Consider the following 20,503-nt stretch of genomic DNA (forward strand, 5'->3'; position numbering starts at 1 on the left):
CATAAGGTTATCCTCAACCACCCTTAGGCGGGGGGGATCGTAGCCCTGGTGACTGCCTTAGCCTCTCAGGATTTGCCTGAGTTAGGAATGGGGTGGGGGGGTCAGGAGTGGACCTAAAACAAACTCAGGGCTGTGCCAGCAGGGAGGAGAAGGGCTGCATGCTGGGCCACCATCAGAGTCCACCGAAGCTTAGGAAAAAATGGTTCCTTTTACAGTGGTGATGCTAATACGTGTCTGGAAACATCTGTAGGTGTATATTCCTTCAGGCAGCTTTCTTTTTTTGGCGGAGGGGAGAAAGAGGAGAAGTCTGATTCAAAGGAAAGCAATGGCCACACATTTCCAGGGCAGTCAGCGTGAAATACAAGTGGTCCGAGCAGAGCCTCGTCAGTGTAGACAAACCTCCCTCTTATTCGCATGCCCTACACGCCTTGTGCTCTGTCCATGAGCAGATGGGACGGGCATAGTGCCCATTCCGCTCACCAGGGGACCGACGGTCCTGCAGCTGGTGGTGGTGGTACCGAGAGCCCAGGTGTTCTCACCAGTGCTCACTGCCCAGATGCTCAGGGTGCACAGCCAGCCACCAATAAAGAGCCTCTCTGTGCCAGACCTTCCACGGGGCAGGGGCAGGAGACGGGAGCAGAGATGACACACAACAGGGCCAGGGAGCTGAAGGAAATCAGAGCAGAGGCCAGCCAGAGGAAGCCAAGGTCACACGTCCTCAGGGTGAGGGCCCAGGCCACGGTGGTACCCTCAGACAAGCCCCGGCTGTGTGGCACTGCCTGCTTCACGGGCTCGCTGTGTGGCCTGGGCTCCCCCGGAAGGGCCATCACAACTGCTGATTCCCACAGGGAAGAAAAGGCCTGTGCTGAGTAAGGGCCCTGGCTGATGACTCGCTATGGGCTTATCCTCCAGCATCCACAAAGGGTGGTGCAGAGTGAAGACACAGACAAAACACACACACAGCACCACCACAGCCTCCACGCAGACTGGGAGCACACAGTCCCAGGGAGCAGGGCATCCGTATTAACTCACTCTGACCTTGGGCCACTTGACAGACTTCTCTGGGTCTCAGTTTTATCACTTCTAAAATAAGGGAGTCGAGCCTGGTGATGTCCAAAGTCATCCCAGCTCTGACAATTAGGGATCTTTCCAGAAGACCTGGTAGATTTCAAAAAAAAAAAACAAAAAAAAACAAAAAACCTATTAGCAGACAATGGTTAAATTGGTGAGATCAAAACAGCACCAGACGTACTTCCCTGGTGGCTCAGTGGTTAAGAATCCGCCTGCCAATGCAGGAGACACGGGTTCAAGCCCTGGTCCGGGAAGATCCCACATGCCACAAAGCAACTAAGCCCGTGTGCCACAACTACTGAGCCTGAGCTCTAGAGCCCGCGAGCCACAACTACTGAAGCTCAACACGCCACAACGACTGAAGCCCGTGCGCCTAGAGCCCATGCTCCGCAACAAAGAGAAGCCACTGCAATGAGAAGCCCGCGCACCGCATCGAAGAGTAGCGCCTGCTCGCCACAACTAGAGAAAGCCCGTGCGCAGCAACGAAGACCCAACACAGCCCCAAATAAATACAAATAAATAAATAAATTTATTTTTTTAAAAAGGAAAAAAACAAGCACCAGAGTCCTTCATAAATCTCTTTTCATACAACTTCGCAAAGAGGTCAGATGATCCCTGCAAACTCTTACAGCCGCAAGAAGAAAGGGGAGGGCTTCCCTGGTGGCGCAGTGGTTGAGAGTCCGCCTGCCTATGCAGGGGATGCGGGTTCGTGCCCCGGTCCGGGAAGATCCCACATGCCGCGGAGCGGCTGGGCCTGTGAGCCATGGCCGCTGAGCCTGTGCGTCCGGAGCCTGTGCTCCACAACGGGAGGGGCCACAGCAGTGAGAAGCCCGTGTACCGCAAAAAAAAAAAAAAAAAAAAAAGAGGAAAGGGGATTCCTGGAATTCTCCAGACGCTGGCTCAGCCAGAAATCATCTAGAGGGGACCTAAAAACAATGATCCATCAACATTTCAGCTTCTGGCCGCCCTGGGTTTGGCCTAAAAGCCCTTGAGCGCTTTTCTCGTTGCAACCTCATTCACTAAAGCTTGGAGAGAAGAGCAATAAAATGAACAAATAAAACTAAAAGAAAAATTGGCAACTTCTTTAACCTCATGAGGCAAGTCAACTACTTCTTTCTCTTCCTTGCAAAGTATAAACTGCTCCTGTTACAAAAATATTTTTGTTGCTGAATCTGCAGAAGCCACTGTATCCGCCAGCCGCCCAGCACACCGTTTTCAAGAGGCTGGGGCTTGCAGGCTGGTGTTGTGTGTTGGATGAAGTTTGCTTCAGAGGTTAATGTTGCAGCAACTGGCTGAGAGTCAACTAAGTGATTCAATGTGTCTTCTGGAAACAGTTATGCTAACCTTTCATTTTCTTTAAAAAATATGCAATGGAGGAAAAGAGCACGTCTCCCGTGCGCGTCCCCCACACACAGCAAGAAGCAGTGCCATTGAACTTGCGTGCTTCCTAAGGAACAGCAAACTAGACCACAGAGTTCAGGGGGATGTTAGCAGCTAAGGCTTGCCTGAGACCCAAGGATCCTGCCTGGGGAAGGAGGGAAGTGAGCCCACGAGGGGCTGAGGGACCAGGAAGTGTGAGCAGATGGGTGGACCCAGGTGAACCACAGATCTGCTACGTAATTGGCAGGGCCCAGGACAAAATAAACATGGGAGACCCCTTGTTCATAAAGTGCATAAAAAGTGCCGTTAAAGGTACTAAAATATAAAGCTTTCTTTTTTCTTCTATATTCTCTCTCTCCCTTCATCTGTCCCGACGTTCTTATTTGCTGTTTAGTGTCATGCTCCCTGGGGCACAGAGATTTCCATGGGGTGAGTGCAGACCCAGGAGACTCAGACTCAGTGCCCTGCTCAGCAGCTACTGGACAGACCCATGCACTGTGCCCGAGCAGGGACAGGGTTGCAGAGCCAGGCCTCTCCCCTTCCCAAGAGCTCACTGCCCCAACCCACAGAGGATGGACCACCCCCAAGGGCACTGCAACTTCCTTCGGCACCAGGATGCACTAGGTACCTGGATGGGGTGGAAAAGGCTTAGCCCTGCCTTGCTGCCAGCAGGATGACCTGTGCCATCATCCACCCGCTGCCCAAGATGCTGTGGGGTGTATGTACCCCATGCCTGTACTCCCTGGGGGAAGGAGGGTGGCAGTGATTGCTGTGGGGGGTCAGAGGTCCCAGGGGCCAGAGGAGCAGGGAAGCCAAGAACCCATCCTGGGGAGGTAGGAAGGCAACAGGAAAAGGAACAGTGCGGAGGCCAAGGCTCTAAGCCCCAGCACATACTCCACTGTCTCATCAGACTTCACTTACAAAGCACAAATTCAAAGATAAAATTAAAACAAAGACCTCAGAGCATTAAACCCTCAAGCGGGGTTCCATTCTGAGCATAGGGTCTGTAAGGGCACAGGTCACATGCCCATGAAGCAGCTGTGCCGGGGGAGGAGGAGGTGGACCAAGACTGAGATGCTTGGGATTCAGACTAGAGAGCGTAGAGGTTATCAGTGATGACAAGGTCAAGGGTACAACCAAGGGAGGGCGGCTGCAGTGAGCAGGTGAGCCGAGAGGCCAGGCCAGGAAGGACCTGCTACACAGCACCGAGATCACAGCACGCACAGAACTCGGAAGGACGGTGTAATCAAGTTACCCCCATCCGTTTCCCTAGATTGACATATTATAGTTGCTCTACAGGGAGGGGAGGAGGGGAAGAGGTGGGATGAGTGGGGGGATGTTCAGGTGGGACAGACGAGAGAAGTGGGGGAGATGGAGGGAAAGAGAGAAAAGGAACAGAGGATGGTTACGCAAAAACAAAACAGAGAAAGGGCTAATGAAGCAAACTTCCCCCTCACTGTTTACGCACACCACCATGATATTTAGACTCCTTTAAGCTACATCAAGAAACGCTGGCATTTCAAATTTTCCCATATAGAAATGTCCACATTTCTATACGGGAGCCCGACAGCCAGTGACTGTATATAGTCTGTGGCATGGAGACCAGGAGAAACACCATCTCATCCAGTGTAACTTTTGTCTTCTCATCTATCAGCCCCTCCACTTTTATCTGGCGACTTCAAGTTAGCCACTGCTGCTACAACGTTGTTTGGCCGATAAATATTTATGAAAATCATTGGATGTGAAAGTGAATATATGAACAAATAAACAAATCAGATGTGAAAAGATCCAGTAGGATCTTAAAATTGGGATTAGTCCAATATTTGGACTAACCTTGGGGTTAGCCAGGGCCTGGCATTTCAGTTTGGGTAAGGACTCCGGATGCAGCCTGGTTTTCAGCCGTCTATATGGTGGCAGGCTCAGGGCTCAGGGGGGTAAAGGGACAACTTACACCCACCAGCTCCACAAAGGGAAGGGCTGTGGTCTCACTCTGTTTGGTAGGTTCAGTGCTCAACACACAGCAGCCACTCAGTAACTGCTGAACTGAATTGAGGGCACAGTGACCATTACCCATGACCACTTAGAGCTCATGTGGCTCCATATGCAGGATATATCGTTCTTGTAAAATTTATTCTAAAAAATTCTTAAAGGCGTATAACCTCCTCTAGATAAAAATAATTTGAGATGGTCAATGACACAGGGCTTACTACAATAAGTTAATCCATATCTCTTTATGACATAAAATGGTGGCATAGGAAATATTCTAGCCACAGGGCCAACGGTTTCTATGAGCTGCCTGGCAGCCAAAGCAAAAAGGGAAATACCCTGAGTCCTATGTTCTCGTTATCAGATTCTGGTGCCTTATTTAACAAAAGTGACTTGTTGCTTAGCACATTTATTAGAATAATCAGTCCTCAGTTCACCAGAATGTCTTATGTCTGCCTTGCCATAGAAAGTGGTTGGTTTTAGGAAACCAGTTTTGGGAAACTGCCTCCATCCTGCCATGAATAAGAGGTGACCAGCTCATTATGAATCCTTTGCACTTCTAGACTCTCAGGAGATTGACATAAGAAATTGGAGCTTTCCAGAGTACGATCAGGAACCCCAAAGAACCAAGGCCAGTAAGATACATGGACAATATGCAGAAGAACCAGCTAACCAGAGGCACTGGCTTGTGTTCTGGAGGCCTCTAAAAAACTCCCTGGGAAATAAGTTTGCACTGGGCCGAAGGTCCAAGTCCTCAGGATGGGCAGAAAAGGAAATCTAAGCAAGCCTAGGTACCCCACTCTTCCCCTTGGCTGGCTCTGTCTGTCCTCCACGTCTCAGCTTGGATGTTACCTCCTCAGATAAGCGTCTCTGCCTGTACTACCTTCAGGGTCTCCCCAGCCCCAGTGCCTTCTCCTGCTTCTTCTATCTGTTCCTTCATTGTACCAACCACCATATTTATTCCAGTTTACCTGTTTCCCACACTAGACCGTAAGCTCCATGGCTTTTGCCCATTGCTGTTATATCCTCAGCACCTAACACAGTGTTTGGTCAAATAGATGCTCAATAAATATTTATAGGTTCCATGAATGAATAAGGAATAACTGAAAGAATGAACCAATGAGACCTTAAAAGATCATTAGGATTTAAAATTGAATAATAATTTGGAAAACATCTTCAAATTCACAAAATTCCTCTCTACCGATATTACAGAGAAATGGTCAAAACTAAGGCCTCTCTCTGCTTAATCCGGCAAGACTGAAGCATCTTTTTCAGCAAAAAAGCACAGTCCCCACAAGAGCAAATGAGATCAGCTTCTCTGCCCTTTCCCCTGGAGTGACCTCGTGCTTCACCTCACTTGGGTCTTAAGAGCGTATTTTGGTCCAAGTACACTTTGCTCCTTTAGAACAAGGTGTTAATCATCTCACACTGGGGTTGGCCAACTTTTTCTGTGAAAGGCCGAAGAGTAACTACTTTTGGCTACACGGGCCATGCGGTCTCCATCCCAACTACTCTACTCTGCTGCCGTCCAGCAAAAGCAGCTGTAGACTCTACTGATACATAAGCAAATGGGCATGGCTGTGTTTCAATAAAACTTTATTTACAAAAGCAGATGGAGGGCCGGATTTGGACTGCAGGCCACAGCTGGCCAACCCTGGGCCCCAACACACTGCTACATACTCACTAAACTGGCAATGCATGCCCTCCCTCCTCAGTGAAGGAGACATTCCCGATGAGGCACCTACAAATTCAGTCCCGAAACCCAACGGCTCTGTCAGAACCATAAATAATAATCTTGGTCGAATACCCTGAAGAGAGTCTGCCAAAGTGAAAAAAAGCATTACCATATTAAGAGAAAAACATAGCCAAAGAATTTCCTTAACAATCAACTAAGCTCTTGAAATGGGGCCAGAGAACACACGAGGGCTCCAGCTTTGATAGTCTGGGGAACTGAAATATTTTCATTCCACGAGAAGCTGCAATGAGAACAATGAGAAGCCTCGTCCCCATGAGCCTCTGGACAAAGGCTGGCCCAGAGCAAAAATGCCGGCTTCCACGCCAGCGTCTGGATTGACATCACCTAATGCAGTACCGATTTGCATCCCTCTAAAAATGGTAAAAATCAATACGGTAACAGAAGCCTCATTACATCGACAGGGTCTGGAGCCTCTTTTAACGAATGCAATGCAGGCCTCTCAGTTCAGGGAGGAAAAGAGGAGAGACCACAAAACGACCAGGACGGAGGGAGTGGGGAAAAGAATTCAAATGGAAAAACACAGAAACAAAATACGAGGGTAACTATGGTAGGGCAAGTAGCATTCCAGCTCTTGGTTACTTTACAAGGATGAGTGACAGACTCCAGAAGATGGGGAGCCGGTCCAGCACAGGCTCTGTGTTATCTGATTCACTTTTGGATGAGCTCAGGCGGCTGAGTCAGCGCCTTCTGACAATAAGGTTGTCTGAGGGGAACTGGCTGAAGGCTGGGCACAGGGTGGGGGAGTGGAGGGGCACGAGTCACACCTGGCACCCGCCACTGCCCTCCCCCACCATCGTCCCCAGGCCGCCTGGACCCTCCTCACTCAGAGAAGTCGGGGCAGATCCACTGCCACGTTCCAGGAGACAGGCCTGGAGAGACCAGAGCCCGCTCAGCAGGAAAAGGACCCTCTGCCCACAAAGCAGCCCCCGTGCCCAGGGCTGTCACTCTTAAGCCACTTCAAACAGGGCCGTAGGTGGCATCTGGCCCAAAGGTGGCCAAGGGCGGATGTAGGTCTGGGAGTGGGGGAAGAAAACCACTTCACAAGCCTCGACAAGCTTGCTTCCAAATATTCCCCTGGGTGTTGGCGTCGGCGGGGGTGGGGGGAGGCGCCCACAGGAAACCTCACCACCTCACCAGGGCTCTGAGTTACCAAAGACCGCAGAGCTACGGGGGCCCCAGCAAAGCAACACGCCATCCAAACCCCAGGCAGCCGCTGGATCAGATGAGAACTGGCCTCGGAGTCTGGGGGCTGCTGCTCTGCAGTCAGCCTGCTGCGCGGCCACCTCCTCACCGGCAAGGGGGCAGCGGATCACTGCAGGAGCCCCAGTGCCTTCCTGCTCCCCGAGCCCTCAGGGCAGCCGGCCTTGCCTGCTGCTGAGCGGAGGGCTTGCCATTCATACCCAGGACACTGCTGTTGAGCCTTTACCTCCTCACAAGTGACTAAGACAGGTGTGCCCCTCACATTCTGGCAGCAGAGAGAAACTGAAATCCACAAGTAAATAAGACAATCGTGAGTGACGATGAAGGGGTGAGAAGGGAAAAATAAACGATGAAATGTGATCATCTCCCGGGTTATGCATCCCCAGAGTGATGAGGGGAGGTTGGGACGTGGGGTGCTCCCGGGGTAGGGGGTCAGGGAAGGGCCGTCTGGGGCAGAGGCAGAATTTAACCCAAGGCCTGAAGGACAAGGAAGGTCACCTATGGAGGAGCTGGATGGGGACACCCCAGGGAGGGAAGGCCAAGGCCCCAGGAGAACAGCCCTGCATGGGGGGCGGGGGGGTAGCAGAGAGGGGGAGGGGCAGGGGGAGGAGTGTGGGGCGCCCGTCAGGCTGGGTGGCCCTCCAAGGCCCTGTGAGCAGTTACGATCTCTCTGTAAGAACAGAGAGCGTGTGAAGGGGTTTACACAGGGCAGACAGGACCCGATCGGAAAGCTGCCATCATCAAGGCGGGAGGACAGATGACCTTCTCCTGCCTGTTTCCCAAACCAGCACAGCGGAAGAGCAGCCGGGACAAAAGTAACTTTCCTCTCTCACCTTCTTCAGTACATCCCCAGTGTTTCTGTCCTGCACTCTGGCCTAAAGAAACCAAATATTTTCCCTCTCTCTCTCTCTCCCTGAACTACTCAGCCAAAAAACTGCAGAGACAAAATGCTGCCTTTGGAGAAAATTGTTAAATGTTCTGCAGACACAGCCAGTGTCATGTTCAACACATTTGGAAACCGCTTTTATGTAAGGCTGAACTAGTCTGCCCTCAAAGCTGCTTTCTATTAAACTGTTTGCATGCACACTGTCCGTCCTTCCTGCAGCTGGCATTCCCTCCCCTGATGAATGCTGGTCCCAGTCATGGTCCTGAGGAAAGGGGAGTTGCAAATCCTAGGACAGAAGCACAGAAAGAGATGTCCGGGCCGGCTGTGGTTGGAGGGGATAGGCCTGCAGGGGGACACCCTCCTTCTCCAGCTTGGTGGGAGCAGCAGACCAGGGAAAGACAGCTGCTCTGCTCAGTGAGCTTTCTTCCAAAGGTTCTTCCTGGCTCAAAACTCAGCGGGGAAAGTGAGTGCACATGTGCCTGCTTGGCAGTGAGAAGCAAAAATTCCTTTGGTCGCAAAAGCCCAGAAACGTCTCTGGCAACTTCAAGCCGAGGCAGGTGTACGGAAGATGTGAGGTGGGGCTTGCAAAATGGAAGGGAAAGTAGGCAGATCAGGCTCAGAAAGGGCAGGAACTCAGGGCAGCGGGGTCCCGGCAGCAGAGGCTACACCAGCTTCCCCCATATTGTTTTTCTGTGGGTGGCATCCAGCCGCTGCTCCAAGCTGAGGATCTGCTCGGTCTGATGGGTCCTGTGTCCACCTGGCCCCGGAGGGTGGGGTGCCATGACTGGTGGTCCCTTCAAGACTTTCCAGTGGGGGAGAAATGGACCCCGAAGGAGATGCTGGCCTCTGCTCCCAGAAGAAGGGGGAACAGTGTGGGTGAGAAGTGAGCAGTGACAACAGATGTCCACGGTCATTTCCATTCATTAAAAGTGGCACGAATCGCACGCTCAGGAAGGAGGAGGGCTGTTTAAGTAATGGAGAGCCCTTCGAGTGAAATCCTGGCGCTGGGGGGAGGAAATGGGCCCAGAGTATAAGGCACCAACTTAACCATCGGGCCCGTGTATGCGGGGGGGCGGTCACACCAGTTCCACTGGGTTATTAGCAAATGGCCCTGGGGAGGCTGGGCCTTGACCTCACACGGCAAGCGCAATTCGGAATGACTTCGACCCTCAAGTCCAATTTTGGTTGGTTCTGTTCTGCCTCCTCTGAGATTTCCTGCCCTGTTTCTTGCTGCTGAGGTGACACAGCGCGAGGCAAGCTCACCTCAACCCCCAGCGCTGCCGGCATGTTTATCATGTGCTCGGGCACATCTGTATTCACCCAGGTGAGAGGCTCCTTCCAAACTGAGCCTCATTACAAGCCAGTCCCCGGCCCCCTCTCCTAAATAATCAATCATCAGACTAAGGGAACAAAATGGACAGAGCTGGAAGAGATGTTTTTACTCTCTCCACTTCCAACTACGATCAGCAAAAAAAAAGCAGTTTAGTCAGTGGAAACCAGTCTCTTGTGTGGGCGTCTGCAATTTAATATCCTCTCATTTCCGATTCCATTTTGAAAGGCTTGGGCTAGAAACGCATCTCAAATAGCGTGCTGCTGGCAGGAAGGCTAGCCTCCCGGGGACAGCAGGAGCCAGGTCAGAAACAACTTACAAGGCTGGTCTGTCGAGATGGGAGATGGTTCACAGCCAGCCGGGACAGGCCAGGGATGGCAGGAGAATACACTCGCCACCTTGGCTCAAAAGCTGAAAAGAATATCCCCCGGCCAGAGCAGCTGCATGGGCTGCACCCACGCGTGCCCAACATGAAATGAGCCTGCGGGGGCCGTTCACGCAGCGTCCAGACCAGCACCCTGCCTGCAGACAGCCCGCAAGGTTGGCTGCTTCCCCAGGGCTCGGTGGAGCTGAGAAGTCCCGCGTGTGGCCACAGGCTATGCTATCCTGGTCGCCTCCTTCCGGTGAGACTACCGCATCCTGGACACCTTTCACACAGTGTGAACCTAAGCCGGGGTGTGCCAGCCTCCCAGTGGGCTATTTAAAGTTGAGTCAGCCCATCACACCAAAAGGCCAGGCTGCGTCCCTCCCGTAACGGTCACGGGCTTGGGCACTTGGGGAGCCTGGCCGGCTTCGGAAGCTAAAACTTCACCACAGCATTAGATGTGTGGCCTCGGGCAGGTGACTTAAGCTCTCTGAACCCCTGTTTCTTCCTCTATAAAATGGCAATAATACAGCTATCGTGCAGATTAAGTGAAAGTTACAAATGAAAGCAGAGCCTGGTCCAGCTTTGGAGCTTATCAAGTAGACGTTATTATGATTATACTGTGACTGATAAACAAATTTTGAAAGATTAGTTGTTACAGAAATTCCACGGTAACCTAACAGAAATAAGACGCAGTTGAGACCTCGCTAAAGGCCAGTTACCTAGGTACCTACACCAGGCACAGAGCCCGTTTCTGTCCCAATCAACAACACAAACATAAACAGCCCGTGCTGTACCACCTGGGTCTGACTTCACAGATCGGATCAAGTAAAATGTACAGAGAGCCGGAGAAGATCCCTCCTGGCTCTAGGTCTATGATCTTTTCCTGGGCCAGAAACAAGATTCCAGCCTAGCGTGATTCCTCTTTCCAGATGAAGTCTGGAAAATGACAAGGGTGTGGAGAAACCAGAAAACACCACCTCTCTAGGCACCTGCCACATAGCAAAACAAACCTCCATAACTAACGTACCAAAGAGTGGGAATTGCTGATGGTCTAAAAAAATTGGATTTAAGTTCAGGTATGAAGACTCTGCTAAACAAATCAACAGAACAAAAATGCCTACATGGAGAAGATTTCAAAAGAAAGCAAGCCTTTTCCCAAACTGAGCTCTTCGTGTCTCAGTTTAAAAAAAAAAAGAAAATCTACACTCAGAAAATTGTAGTTTAGAGTACACACCCTTTTGTAGGGGAGTCATATGCACGTTAGCATATTAAAAGCTCTGAGAAGCGCTATGAGGATGAACTCCATTAGCTTTGTTTTCATTCACGGTTTCCAAAACGTTTTTGTGTGGAGTATTGTTTTAAAACACACCTAGTAACTCTGCAAAAACCCATTTTGGGAGACTTGGTTTGTTTTCAGAGTGGCTGTTCACATGCTAATGATGGCTAACTTCAAAACCCAGTAAATTCTCTATAGGTGATGAGTGCACAAATGAACAGAAATCTGTAGCCACAGTTGCCTCAGGGGTAAGAATGGAAGGGAAACTCAATTTTCACTGCTTACCTACTAATTTCTTTATAAACCTATTGCTTTCTTTTATAAAAATTGAAAACACTACTGTTAAAACTCTCACCTGATAGCCTGCTTATTAAAGAAGCTTCCATGAGCTCCCTCCCCTCCCCCACCCCAGGTCACACTCAGCATCTCCTAAATGTTCTCTTTTGGTCCAGACTTGACTAGTGTGGTCCCACTTCAGAATCTCATGAAATCAGGGAGTTCTGGTGCCTTTTGACCTCTCCAGGTTCAGCCAAATGTCAGTCAAGGCATCTGAGAACTTTGTCCTGCAGGTGGGGAACACACTTACCTCGTGGTCAATTTTAATAAGTGCAATGTCGGCCTTCTCATCCACATCTTTGATTTTGGCCTCATACGTGGCGCCATTCTTCAGCTCAACTTTGACTCGGTGCTTGTTGGTCACCACGTGGGCGTTTGTCACAATCAGTCCATCTTCGGACACGATAAACCCAGACCCACTGGCCACAGGCACTTCCCTCTTAGAAAAAGGAAGCCTAGAACCAAAAAAAGTACCTGGTTAAGGCTGAAACATCTTCAGATCAGCTCTGAGACACACTGATGAACTGATCCTGTAACAGGAGCACGCATCTAGCAATTGTTACTTGACACACTGGCTTTATTTAACTTTAAAAAATGGAAGGTTAGACTGACATCTATACGCATCCAAACATTCCACTTAGAAAATAGTCTTAGGGAATCTCTTCAGAACCAGAGGTTCTTAAAACATCTAGAAGGGTCAAGAATGTAGATTTAAGTAGTCAAACAGGAAAACATCCCAAGGGAGAAATGCTTGTCTTCCTGTAGGACTATATTCAGTGACACTTTAAATAGCTCTGATGTTTTGCTAATGGCAGTGGTTTCAGTGGGAGCTTCAGAGGCCCTGGAACAAAAGGAAGGCTCTCTTTACTTGCGAAACAGTTCGATGTGAACCACAGCAGGAGCAATCTTCTCCACCACATCGGCAATAAAGTTGTATTTATGGCGCAAACTGTTGGGATCGTCCTGCCCTGGGAACAGAAACAAAGACGAGACACTTAAAGATGCTGTGCTCTGTGCTGTGGTCACCTGGAGAAAGATACAGGTTAGAAGAGCCAAAAAACCTGAAGGACGGTGAGGACAAGAGCCCTTTGCAACTGGGCTCAGTTGCAAAGATCTTTCTGGCTCTTGAGGAAATACCCACTCGGATAAGACAGCAAAACCCACCAAAGATGACCTCTTGGCTCGGCTTCCTCGCTCTCAATCATTTCACCTCGAAAATGTTGAACCAGAGGCACCAGCAGATACCCGGGTCTTCTACATTATTCCAAAGAGTTGGTCGCCCGAGGGCCACCTTGACATGGCACCGTCCACCAGTGTCCCTTCCCCAACTCCCGCAGCACCACACAGCAGCCCTTCTCAGCACACTGCCACTGTCGAGGGGAGGGCTGAGGCTGTTTTTGACAAGATGCCCATCAAATGTTATAGATTTAAAAGGCTACTATGAAAAAGCATTAAGGCAAAGGCACAGATGGTGTCTTTCCCGCTGTCTGTCCCCAGAGCAGCTTCTCACCACATCTTAAGCACTCACTCCATTTCCCCGACCCCAGGACATCCCAGGCCAAAAGACACAAGAGATGCCTTGATTCTGTTGGGAAAAAAAAAAAAAAGGAGAAAATCGAATGACCATAATTCTCTCTATAAACATATGCACTGTAATTAGGGAACCCCCGTATGGTGGGCATTTGCAAAGCTCCTTTCAGACAAAACTATCGATCACAAATCTGACGTAGGTCTCCCAGCAAGGCAAAAAGTTAGTTACCACCAGCCCTATGTGCACACCCATGGCATCTGACTCAGAAATGAGCTGGACATAGCACAGGGAGATCAGCTCAGTGCTTTGTGACCGCCTGGAGGGGTGGGATAGGGAGGGTGGGAGGGAGACGCAAAAGGGAGGGGATATGGAAACATGTATATGTATAACTGATTAAATTTGTTATAAAGCAAAAAAAAAAAATTAAACTGTTAAAATACTAGAGAATTAAAAAAAAATGGAAAAAAAAAAAAAGAAATGAGCTGGAGACTCAGGGGCTGGGAGCCCCCATTCTGTGGGCACACGGGTGGCAGAGGCAGCCTGAGCCTCTTGCTCTGACCCCAAACCCGTGCCACCTGCTGATACCCCTGAACAAGTCTCTCTGCTTGAACAGCAGAGGGGCTCCAGGCCAGTCTGCAGCCAAGAACCCCCACACCCCTTCCTTTCCCTCCTCTCCACCTCGGCCCGTGGGTCGAGCACAGGGCTGCACCCAGCAGCTCTGCCAGCCCCGCTGCGACCTGGCCCCATGCAGGAACTCACAGGGAGCTTCCAGAAACCTTCACAGAAATTTGACGGAGAAATCTTATGCCTCTTGCATCTAAGAATTTTAAGTTGGGGCTGATATTTTGTGTCTTTTTAAACTATATTTTGGTAGTAATTCATTTTTAGCATATTTTACAAAAGTACTGATCCATGATGAGTAGGAAATAAAAGGAAAAGAACCCTGACCCTTCACCACAGATGGTCTGAGCAGCACTGGTCTACCTCCCTCACCATTCACACAGGGGGATTCGCAAGGAGGCTGAAGTTTAAAAGGAAACCACAGGCCTGCAGAACTGCCCCTCGCTAACCAAAGGGCCTGTGCCCCCAACACACATACACACACGCCCACACCTACACTTACACACTCATGAATATATGCTCACACACACACACAAACACTCTCACACTCATGATCGTACACACATATACATATACTCACATGTACACACACAGAAACACATCCACACACGCACATACTCACATACGCATGCACACATGCTCTTACATACAGACTCTGACTCAAACCAAAACACGTTTGTATACACACACGCTCTTACACTCACACAACTACACTCATATACACAGATACATACACTCCTACACACAAACACACCCCTCCGTGCCAGGGGTATAGCCGTTCTCCAGGTGCCGGGCTGTGAAAGCTGTGACATTCTCAAGTCTTCTGTGGCTCTCAGAGCTGCATGTCCACAGGCGTCCCAAGTGGCACCACAGCATCTGTACAGATTGGGCTGTGCGTCCCCACCAGGGACCTCAGTTCTCCAGCTCAATACCCCTGGGCACAGGGACATCCCGGGTACCAGCCTGCCTCTCCCAAGCTTTCCTTCTTGGAAGTGAAAGACCATCGATGAACAAAGGGCCCCTCTCTGTCATGGCTACTGGGCTCTGAGCTGCTTTATTTCAGGGCTGGAATCTGCTCTCTTTTTGCATAGCTTGATTTTTGTAAGGTGCAGAAAAAGATCTGCAACTACTAAGCAAGATTAACTAATTCAACAAATTTATGGTAGCATCATTTTTATTATTTTTGCTTTCAGAGCCCTTTCATATGGTACCATCGGAAAAGCCTCCCTGGGGTTTCTCTGGTGGTGCAGTGGTTAAGAATCCGCCTGCCAGTGCAGGGGACATGGGTTCGAGCCCTGGTCTGGGAAGATCCCACATGCCGTGGAGCAACTAAGCCCGTGCGCCACAACTACTGAGCCTGTGCTCTAGAGCTCGTGAGCCACTACTGAGCCCATGCACCACAACTACTGAGCCTGTGTGCCTAGAGCCTGAGCTCCACAACAAGAGGAGCCACCACAATGAGAAGCCTGCACACTGCAGCAGAGAGTAGCCCCGGCTCGCCACAACTAGAGAAAGCCCGCGTGCAGCAACGAAGACCCAACACAGCCAAAAATAAGTAAATAAATTTATTAAAAAAAGAAAAGCCTTCCTTATGGTACCCTTCCTGTGGAAGAGGAAAATCAGATATTGTTCCCATGTTATATTTAGAGAAACTGAGGCTCAGAGACTATAAATGACTTCTCTAGAGACACTAAATTTTCTTCACAGAGTGTATAAATAACAGAAAAATCTGAGCAAACCTACAACTTTTCCACATAACACATCTGCTACCCTTCCAGGATCCCAGGTAGTTGTGGTTATTTAACTGGTGTGTCTCCCTGCCTTCTCCAACAGGAGATATAAACAAGGGGATAGGAACATTCCTTCCCAGCACAGAACTGGTGAGCATCATCCAGAGACAACTGTAAACGAACGCATCTGGGCTTCCTCGGACTAGCTCCCTGGGAAAGGCCAAAAGGAGGCTTAACTCCAACAAGGCCAGCAACCCCCAGGGAAGTGTGGAGATTCTGAGACCCTCAAAAGAAGGACGATTACTAGAGTCTTGCCACTAAAAATCATTCACTCGCTTCCTCTTTCTACTTCCCACATAAGCCTGGGAGAATCTGCCCACATCAGGGATGAAAGTGAGAATGGGTTTTTCCAGCTAAAACAAGCAGCAGTTGCTTCCTCACACACACTAGAGAAAGTGGCTCCAGGGTCTGTCTACCTGGGACAGCAACATGGGAGAGCAGGAAGGACGCTGGCCTGGATACTAGAAGGCCCAGGTTCCATCTGCAGTCTACTGGGTGGTCTCCATTTCCCCGTCTGTAAAATGGGGCCAACTACCTCTAGAATGAGCTGTGAAGTCTATTCCAGCTCCAACATTCTATGATCTAACCCCTGTCTCTCCCCCTCACTCCAACATGCTACAGCAAGATAAGGAATCTGAGATTGGGCACAGGACTCCCCTAATTCTGCAGATGAGTAAACAGAAAGGAGGAACAGTGGGAGCACAGACCATACTGAAAAGCACAAGTGACAAGCCTTAATTGTGCAGCTTAGATGAAAAAGCAACAGGTGGGTGCCCCGGTCTGGGAGGACCCCACATGCCGCGGAGCGGCTGGGCCCGTGAGCCATGGCCGCTGAGCCTGTGCGTCCGGAGCCTGTGCTCCGCAACGGGAGGGGCCACAGCAGTGAGAGGCCTGCGTACCGCAAAAAACAAACAAACAAAAAAAGCAACGGGTGACTTCTATTATCATTGGTGGATCTGTGTTAATGGGAGAAATAAATAGAGCAGAAACAACTGAACTGAAGGAACCATCAACTAATAGTCCAAAGATGGGCAAAACGTCAAACCAAAACAGTGTTTGTCTTCTCCAAATGCAATTTCAGGATGAGGAATAAAAGTGTTGCTAAGAGCAGCTTGGCTCAATGCGAGGGTCCTGTTCCATCTAGACGGTTGTCCATCAAGCTAAAGGAAGCTGCCGCTGCCTCATGGTCTTTAGAAACCCTGGCTGGCCCCATCTGCTGTGATTTCAACTGCGGGTCAACTATCTTCCTTCCAGAGGGGTCAACTCGGGTGGAGAATTCCAGAGATGGACCTGGGCTGGCTCTGCCACAACCCACTCTCCGAGAGATGCAGACAGATGGAGGGCTGGGGCATCCAGGCCACTCAACATGGGGAGGATAGGTAAGAGCACAGGCTCTGGTCTCAGAAAGATCAGAGTGTGACACGTGGTATGGGACTTACTGGCTATGTGACCTTAGTATGTCACCTTACTCCTCCAAGTCTTCTCCCCTTGTCCATAAAATGTGATGATAATAACATCTACCTCCATGTGTGGTTTTTTTTTTTTTTTTTTTTTTTTTTTTGCGGTACACGGGCCTCTCACTGTTGTGGCCTCTCCCGTTGCGGAGCACAGGCTCCGGACGCACAGGCTCAGAGGCCATGGCTCACGGGCCTAGCCGCTCCGTGGCATGTGGGATCTTCCCAGACTGGGGCACGAACCCATGTCCCCTGCATCGGCAGGCGGACTCTCAACCACTGCGCCACCAGGGGAGCCCCCTCCATGTGTTTTTGATGCTGATTTTATGAGCTACTGTATATGATGAAGTGCTTGGCCAAGTTATGGCACAGTTTAAAAATAATAAAACAAAAGAACTGGTGGAGGTGCTGCTCAGTAGGCAGCTCTGGACAGGTGTGAGCACCACTTATCTCAGTGGCACAGCGGAGAAGTAAAGGGAGAGGTGAAAGTGCCCAGAGAACCACTCTCCTCACCTTGGCTAATTTGTGTATGTCTTAGAGGCTCCTCCTAACAGGGCCATCGTGGCCACCAGTGCAGAGGCAGAGATCAAGGGGAAGGCGTGTGGTAAGCCAGTTTTTCTGGCTTTGACATGTACCTCTGTTCCCCAGTTTACAAGAGCAGCCTGCAGCCACTGGGAGACAGGGACTGTGTCAGCAGAATAGTCTAGCCTGAACTGAAGCCCAGCTGCACTCTCAACTTCCCATGGAGTAACCAACCTCACCAGAAGAAGACAAATGTAACTCCCTCTATGAAGTGAGGGCCTTGTTTAATTATGCCAGAACTGATGTGGCAGAAGGTAATGAAGATGGGAAGTCTCAAGTGGGGTCGAGACCTGGCCCTTCTAGCTACTCCATTATCATACAGAAAGCTGGGATTGGCTGGCATTCAGTAACAGCCTGCCATTTACAGAAAGCTGGCAATTAAAAATTCACAAACATGCAAATAAGGTATTTTCTACATTCCTGATTAATGAAAAAAAGAGAAAAGACAAAAATGGCTAACATAGGGAATCAAAGAGGGAGCATCAATACAGATCCTACAGAGAATAAAAGCATGATAAAGAAGTATCATGAACAAACTTATACACATAAATTCTACAGCTTAGATAAAATGGACAGATTTCTTTTAAGACATAATTTATCAAAGCTCACTGAAGAAGATGCTGATAATCCAAATAATCCTATAGGTATTAAAGAAGTTGTATTTGTGGTTAAAAACCTTCCCAGAAAGAAAATATCAGGCCCCTTACAGCTTCACTGGCGAATTCTACCAAACATTTAAGAAAGAAACAATACTAACACTTCACAAACTTTCTTCAGAAAAGAAGGTAAACACTGCACAACTTATTTTATGAACTCAGCATTACTCTAATATAAAAACCAGACAAAGATATATAAGAAAATTATAGACTGGACTTCCCTGGTGGTCCAGCGGTTAAGACTCCGTGCTTCCAACGCAGGGAACGCAGGTTCAATCCCTGGTTGGGGAACTAAGACCCCACATGCCATGTGGCCAAAAGAATTGTCTTTTCTAATTAAAAAAAAAAAAAGAGGATTTGGTTCAAGATGGCGGAGTAGAAGGACATACTCTCACTCCCTCTTGCGAGAGCAACTGAATCACAACTAACTGCTGAACAATCATCAACAGGAAGACACTGTAACTCACCAAAAAAATACCCCACATCCAAAGACAAAGGAGAAGCCACAGTGAGATGGCAGGAGGGGCGCAATCACAATAAAATCAAATCCCATAACCGCTGGGTGGGTGACTCACAAACTGGAGAACACTTATACCACAGAAGTCCACCCACTGGAGTAAAGGTTCTGAGCCCCACGTCAGGCTTCCCAACCTGGGGTCCAGCAACGGGAGGAGGAATTCCCAGAGAATCAGACTTTGAAGGCTAGCAGGAGTTGATTGCAGGACTTCAACAGGACTGGGGGAAACAGAGACTCCACTCTTGGAGGGCATACACAAAGTAGTGTGCGCATCAGGACCCAGGGGAGGGAGCAGTGAACCCATAGAAGACTGAACCAGACCTACCTGCTAGTGTTGGAGGGCCTCCTGCAGAGGTGGGGGGTGGCTGTGTCTCACCGTGAGAACAAGGACACTGGCAGCAGAAATTCTGGGAAGTACTCCTTGGCGTGAGCCCTCCCAGAGTCCGCCATTAGCCCCACCAAAGACCAGGTAGGCTCCAGTGCTGGGTCGCCTCAGGCCAAACAACCAACAGGGAGGGAACCCAGCCCCACCCATCAGCAGACAAGCAGATTAAAGTTTTACTGAGCTCTGCCCACCAGAGAAACAGCAAGCTCTACCCACCACCAGTGCCTCCCATCAGGAAACTTGCACAAGCCTCTTAGATAGCCTCATCCACCAGAGGGCAGACAGCAGAAGCAAGAAGAACTACAACCCTGCAGCCTGTGGAACAAAAACCACATTCACAGAAAGATAGACAAGATGAAAACACAGAGGGCTATGTACCAGATGAAGGAACAAGACAAAAGCCCAGAAAAACAACTAAATGTACTGGAGATAGGCAATCTTTCAGAAAAAGAATTCAGAAAAATGATAGTGAAGATGATCCAGGACCTCGGAAAAAGAATGAAGGCAAAGATTGAGAAGATGCAAGAAATGTTTAACAAGGACCTAGAAGAATTATAGAACAAACAAACAGAGATGAACAATACAATAACTGAAATGAAAAATACACTAGAAGGAATCAATAGCAGAATAACTGAGGCAGAAGAACTGATAAGTGACCTGGAAGACAGAATGGTGGAATTCACTGCTGCAGAACAGAATAAAGAAAAAAGAATGAAAAGAAATGAAGACAGCCTAAGAGATCTCTGGGAAAACATTAAACAACAACATTCCCATTATAGGGGTCCCAGAAGGAGAAGAGAGAGAAAAAGGACCCAAGAAAATATCTGAAGAGATTATAGTCGAAAACTTCCCTAACACGGGAAAGGAAATAGCCACCCAAGTGCAGGAAGTGCAGAGAGTCCCATACAGGATAAACCAAAGAAGAAACATGCTGAGACACATAGTAATCAAATTGGCAAAACTTAAAGACAAAGAAAAATTATTGAAAGCAGCAAGGGAAAAACAACAAATAACATACAAGGGAACTCCCATAAGGTTAACAGCTGATTTCTCAGCAGAAACTCTACCAGCCAGAAGGGAGTGGCATGACATGTTTAAAGTGATGAAAGGGAATAACCTACAACCAAGATTACTCTACCCGGCAAGGATCTCATTCAGATTCGATGGAGAAATCAAAAGCTTTACAGACAAGCAAAAGCTAAGAGAATTCAGCACCACAAAACCAGCTCTACAGCAAATGCTAAAGGAACTTCTCTAAGTGGGAAACACAAGAGAAAAAAAGGACCTACAAAAACAAACCCCAAACAATTAAGAAAATGGTAATAGGAACATACATATCGATAATTACCTTAAAAGTGAATGGATTAAATGCTCCAACC

At 49.0% G+C, this 20,503-nt stretch overlaps 1 protein-coding gene across 1 annotated transcript in view; it reads right to left on the minus strand.

The window, feature by feature from the left end:
• Positions 1–20,503, minus strand: part of HTRA1 (HtrA serine peptidase 1) — a 57,295-nt gene that overhangs the window by 12,284 nt on the left and 24,508 nt on the right. Inside the window, exons 2-3 of the mRNA XM_081231322.1 lie at positions 12,457–12,556; positions 11,839–12,043 (exon numbers count right to left, since the gene is read on the minus strand). Coding sequence (XP_081087448.1) covers positions 11,839–12,043; positions 12,457–12,556 — 305 coding nt within the window. The remainder of the gene's footprint in view (positions 1–11,838; positions 12,044–12,456; positions 12,557–20,503) is intronic.

The sequence above is a fragment of the Mesoplodon bidens genome, assembly GCF_964165515.1.
Source record: "Mesoplodon bidens genome assembly, chromosome: 1".
Lineage (NCBI taxonomy): Eukaryota > Metazoa > Chordata > Mammalia > Artiodactyla > Ziphiidae > Mesoplodon > Mesoplodon bidens.